Raw genomic sequence first — 6,240 nt, 5'->3', positions numbered from 1 at the left:
TGGCTTAGTTACAACTGAGACAATTTTACTTTTGTAGTTGAGGGAGAAGCCTACCTATGTAGAGCGTTAGTGTATACTGTGATGAAACTGCAGTCAGTCCTCTCTGTGAAAAGCTGTGTTAGCAACATTTTTCACACTAATTCCTGACATTTAGAAGTAGTAGCTTCTATCATCCATCTAAGAGCTTATTTCAGAAGTGGTTTCAATGTTTTATCTTGATTAATAATTTTTTATAGAAACTAGAAAATTATTGTAGTCAAAATTAAAATGTGTGGACCCAATATATGTCAAATGCGGTTTATTGTATTTATCATCACTTTAAATTCTTGTGAACCCTATAGTTATCATGTCCCATGGAGTTCATTCTTTCTCACAGTGAAACAATGAGATAGAGTCAAAAAACAAAAACAAATAAACAAAAAAAACTCACTTCCACTGAGTCAATCCTGACTTATAGTGACCCTCCTTGGGTTTCTGAAGCAGTATCTTTATGGGAGTAGATTGCCTACTCTTCCTTCGGAGGAGTGGCTGGTGGGTTTGAACACCAGCCTTCTGGTTGGCAGTCAAATGCCTCAGGCATTATGCCACCAGAACTCTTATAGGATAGAACAGAGCTGCCCAAAAGTGATTCCTAGGCTGCAGCTTCTATGGAAGCGGGCTGCCATATCTTTTTTCCATAGGTGGCTGATGGGTTAGAATCTCCAAACTTTCAGTTAGCAGACAAGCATTTAGCATTTAACTACTGTGCCACCAGGTGTTCTTGATTCTCCCAAAGCACAGGTATATTTAATCCTCTTGCATAAATGAAGAAAAAGGCCTCCTGGAGTTAATATGATGTGTCCAAGATCATGTAATTTTATGTGAGGAGAAACAAGTCTAGCATCAGTGATAGGCTTCCTTCTAGTACCTCTGTGAAAATACTCCAAGGCTTTATTTATTGATAATTATCTTTACTAATTCAACTTTTCAATGATTCTTAGTACAACAAATATTATATAACTATTAGATCATACCTCTAAAAGTCTTTAAAACCAAACCAAAAACAAAGTCACTGCCCTAGAGTCGGATCTGACTCAATAGCGACCCCTCCTTGGGTTTCTGAGGCAGTATCACTACGGAAGTAGATTGCCTGATCTTCCTTCCCAGGAGAGGCTAGTGGGTTTCAACCACTTGCCTTCTGATTAGCAACCAAATGACTTAGCCAATACACCACCAGAGCTTCTTAGGAATCATCAAATATGGGGATATAGAAATATATGAACAAGTTGCTAACTTTCGGCTGAACCAGAATATGCTCAAAAACTGGCTTTGCTGTCCTTTATACTAGAAGTTAACCTCTTTATTAAATTCCACTGGGGTATGTCCTTTTTTTTCCCCCCTTAAATGAAATATATTTATATTTTTAAAATAAATTTATGGGAATTAATGCTTCATGATGAGTTGTTGCTGTTGTTGTTATGTTCTGTCAAGTCGGACCTGACTCATAGTGTCCCCTCCTTGGGTTTCCGAGGCAGTATCACTACGGAAGTAGATTGCCCCATCTTCCTTCCGAGGAGTGGCTGGTGGGTTTGAACCACCAGCCTTCTGGTTAGAAGTCAAGTACCTTAGGCACTATGCTACCAGAGCTCCCTCGTGATGAGTAGAGAATATCAAAGCCATGATTACATGAAGATTATGACAGTTGATTGAGATGCCTTTTACTAAAGAACACATTAATCACATCCATACCTGTAAAACCATGTATTTTTGATAGTCCACAGACCTTCAGAAGTACTTGTAAGTGATCAAAATGACAATACGATAGCCATTGCATCTTGGCTAAAAAGCATTCAATATGGATTCCAAAATTCTTTCATATTTAACATTCTAAAGAATTATTTTTATTACTTGTTTTTATTTACTTTAATTCAGACTTCGAGCACAGTCTTTTATATAAATGCATATATAACTGCATTAAATGTGATAATGAATCAAATTTTGGGAAAGATATTTAAGAAAACAAAGTCTGATATATATAAAATGCTTGGGAGATTATTGATGTTAATGTTTAAATAGTAAAGTTCTCAAACAAGAAATTTGGAACAAATATAAAAATAAAGTAACTAATATTTATGCTAAATGCATCATTCACATTTGGTTTTCAGGAAATGGGTGTTTTATGGCTTTTAGTGTGGGAAATGGCCTTGCTGTGTGTTTTCTCCCCGGTGCACCACAATAGGGATATGTCTTTATATGTGTATGTGAGAGGCAGAGAGAGAAGAAAACTGATTTATGTTCCCTATTCCTACATTAGATTTCCAAGTACCTAATTTTTCAAATAGTATGTGATAATATACAAAAGCAAATATTAAGGATAGACATGCTATTCTAGCCTTTGAGGTATGTCTTTTAAGATGGACTTGTTTTTTGTAGGTCTGAATAGTCTTTTCAGATGAACAACTATAGATTTTCTTCCTCTTGAAGTCAGATATTATGTGGAAAATTTGAGGAGTCCGAATTTATACTTATAATATTAAAACACAAATAGATAACACTCTTTTCCAGACTTTGCAGCTGTTATCTTTATGCTGGATTTCAAATTCCATTTTCAGAAAATTGTGATGTAGAAACACTTTTTCTTTTGTAAATGATCCTTCTTCTTGTTGTTGTTATGTCTGACTCATAGTGACCACTCCTTGGGTTTCCAAGGTGTATCTCTATGGAAGTAGATTGTCCAACCTTCCTTCTGAGAAGTGGCTGGGGGGTTTGAACCACCAACCTTCTGGTTAGCAGTCAAGTGCCTTAGGCACTATGCCACCAGAGCTCTCTAGAACTTTGAAATTCATTAATAACAATTTTCTTATAACACCTATTGAACTGAAATAAATTCTTATATAGAGAGTTCCTACTTCTAGTTGTCTCTTTAATTCCATGGTATCATGTAGCCCCACCAAAAACAGCACTAGAAAATTCACTCCATAATTGGCACAGGACCGAGCAGTGTTTTCTTCTGTTGTGCATAGGGTCACTATGAGTCAGAGACAATGCAATGGCACATAACAAGAACAACAAATCTATATTAAAAATACATCTACTTAACAGAGTTCTGACACCTATGTGCCAAAGGATAATACTGAGTTAATGAGAATATTCATCTTTAGCAACCTTTTTCCATGTTTCATATTATCACTTTATTTATAGAATATTATAATTTATAAAGTATTATCACATAAATTAATTTAATTGATTTTCACTATAATGCTGTTGGGTAGCCAGCACTCCTCTTCATCATTTGCATTATAGGTTCAAGAACAATTAGGGAAAACTTATGCAAAGCTCTGTTGGTAATGAGAGACAAAAATCAGTGGTGGAGTCCTGGTTTTCAGATACTGTGCAGTGCCTCCCTGTAGATAATGTTCTCTCCATATGCAGTCTAAAAGGACTTTGACACTGTGTCCTTCTTTATCGCCTCGAGTGCCAATATCAGGACTTATCTCAAGATGCTCAAAAGTCTTTGCCTCTTTTTTATCTTTTTATTTCTACTTCTCACTTTCAGTCTCTCTTCTGCTTACCTGACCGTTGTTTAGAAACATTATAGTTTCCCTGTGAGAGAATGTATCTGTGTTGTTTTAACCCACCTAGTTTGTGGTACTTTTTTATGGAAGCTCCAGGAAGCTAATACAAACTCCAAACTCTAGACAGCAACTACATTGGTCTTTCAAAATGCAAGTTCACTTATAATATCTTCTGATTAATACCTTTCCATGTGAATCACACATTAGCTTTATGGTAAAATTCTATCTCTTTAATATGACATACAGGCTAATTCATATTCTGAATCTGACTTGCCTCTTAAGTTTAATCTCTGGATATGTCCAAGTCATGTATGCTATTACCCTGATGTTAATAAACTACTTAATATTCCTTCATCATAGATTTTCATATGTCTATCAGTTTTGCATATGTCACTATTGGCTTTAATCTCCTTATCCTCTCCCACCCTTCCTTATTTCAGGTGCTTAATGCAGAAATATAAAATTCAAACTCTGGAAAAGCCCAGCATAAGTCATAGAATATTTAATTTTTCAGTAGTTATTAAAAACATTCAAAATGATTTATTTACCACCACCAACAATCACCTCGTGGAACAATATGCATTGAGAATTCCTTTTTACATTACTTCACACCTGAGAGGTCTCTCTAGCATTCACTTAACATTCTTCACACTGTTCTATTTTCAGTTGACTGTGAGGAGACTAGTGCATGACCTCTTATTCTTTCTAAACTGATTGTGGATACCCTAGTGCTGAGAGTCATTTGTCTCTTTTTAACAGAAATGTATGACAACATTTGCTGAGCACAGTTTCTTTCTAACATGGTTCTTCACAGCATGACCTTGTTATTATTATTAGGAGTGAATTTCCAGTCATCTTTATGTGTAATAGAGTATTCTAAGGATTAAAAGATATATTGGTGGGCTTCTAATGTTTTACATTATCTGTGCCCCCCATACCAGAATTGTTGTGTGCTGTCAAGTTGATTCCAACTCACAGAGACCTTACAGGGCAGGGTAGAACTGCCCCATAGAGTTTTCTAGGCTGTTATGATTATAGGTGCAGGCCATTAGGATTTTCTCCTGCTGAGCTGCTGTTGTTTTTTGTGCTGTCCAGTCAGATCCAACTCATAGCGACCCCTCCTTGGGTTTCCCAGGTGGTATCACTACAGAAGTAGATTGCCCAACCTTTCTTCCAAGGAGTGGCTGGTGGGTTTGAACTTCCAGCCTTCTGGTTAGCAGTCAAGTGCCTTAGGCACTACCCTACCAGAACTTGAATTGTCCACCTTTTGGGTAGTAGTTGAGCACCTAACAGTTGTCCTACCAATGCCGTTTTCTAACAGGTTAGGAAAGAACATTGTCTGTAAGATGGCTTACTCAGTTGAAGGATGATATAATATCAGGAGATTGCATCTAATTTATAGAATCATAAACTTTTACTAATTTATGGGTAAAATATGGAATCACACAGACTACACTAAAATTTATTATGTATCATCCTACCTAGCATTTACTCTAGGGCACAAAAAAGAAATGACAGAACATAATAAACTATATGTTACAAAAGATTGTGGTGATGGCAATTGTTAGTTTAATAATTCTACAGGGTGTTTTTTTTCTTTTTCAAGGAACAAAGTAAAGAAATTGATTATTATGTTTTCCTATTTTGTATTGAACAAAACACTATTTTTTATTGAACAACTAAGTAAACAAAATAAAACAGCAGCAAATTTCCTTGTATATTTGTCTTTTAAATTAATCATATAATGCTTTGTTCACCATGTACATTTTTATATCCCTCTGTATTACATTTTTATTAAATTTATCTCATATACTTTCTAAGTCAAACCTTGTCAAACTCCTTTTTAGTATATTTTGTTACCTCTGAAGGACACAGTAAAAGTTCATCAAATGCAAGTTATTATAATCCTATTATTAATGTTATTTACTATGTTTTTTCTTTTAAGATGGTAACTGGCAACTTGGAAGACAGTTTAAAAAGCCATTTGTGATCATATTCTTCCTCTAAATTCTAGAATAATTTAACCTTATACATGAGCTTGATTTTGGTTTTTTTGTTTGTTTCAGCCTATGAATTGCAGAACTGTCCAGATCCTCCTACTTTTCAAAATGGTTATATGATCAACTCGGATTACAGTGTGGGACAATCAATATCTTTTGAGTGTTATCCTGGATACATTCTAATAGGCCATTCAGTCCTCACTTGTCAGCATGGAATCAACAGAAATTGGAACTATCCTTTTCCAAGATGTGATGGTAGGTTAATAATTTTTCTTGGGAACAATACAATTTTTATGTATATAATAATGTGTTGAATATTAAATGAATATATTAAAGAATTTATTGATTCACTCAACAAATATTTATTGAAAATCTGCTATGTTAAAATCACTCTATTTGACATTTCAAAAATATACCATATACCAGAAGTTAAAACACACACACACACACAGTCCTTGACCTGAGGACTTTAAGAGGATAACAAAATAATAAACACAAATATTTATTATGCAAAGCCAGACAAAAAGAGAATGTTGCAATGAATTGCAGATGCAAAAGATGTAATACATTTAGAGCATTGTTCTGGTTTCCTAGTACTGCTCTGACAAGAATATATCACAAATGGGATGGCTTAAACAAACAGGAGTTTATTCTTACAATTTGGAGGCTTTAAGTCCAAGTTCAAA

At 34.9% G+C, this 6,240-nt stretch overlaps 1 protein-coding gene across 1 annotated transcript in view; it reads left to right on the top strand.

Moving 5' to 3' along the window:
- CSMD1 (CUB and Sushi multiple domains 1) overlaps positions 1–6,240 on the top strand; it is a 972,765-nt gene that overhangs the window by 689,882 nt on the left and 276,643 nt on the right. The window contains exon 33 of the mRNA XM_007944438.2: positions 5,621–5,809. Within this exon, the coding sequence (XP_007942629.2) occupies positions 5,621–5,809 (189 nt within the window). The remainder of the gene's footprint in view (positions 1–5,620; positions 5,810–6,240) is intronic.

Source organism: Orycteropus afer, unplaced genomic scaffold, assembly GCF_000298275.1.
Source record: "Orycteropus afer afer isolate SDZICR_OR568_19922 unplaced genomic scaffold, OryAfe1.0 scaffold00125, whole genome shotgun sequence".
Classification (NCBI taxonomy): Eukaryota; Metazoa; Chordata; class Mammalia; order Tubulidentata; family Orycteropodidae; genus Orycteropus; species Orycteropus afer.
The sequence above is the reverse complement of the archived record's forward strand: the minus strand, read 5'-3'. Positions and strand labels throughout refer to the sequence as shown.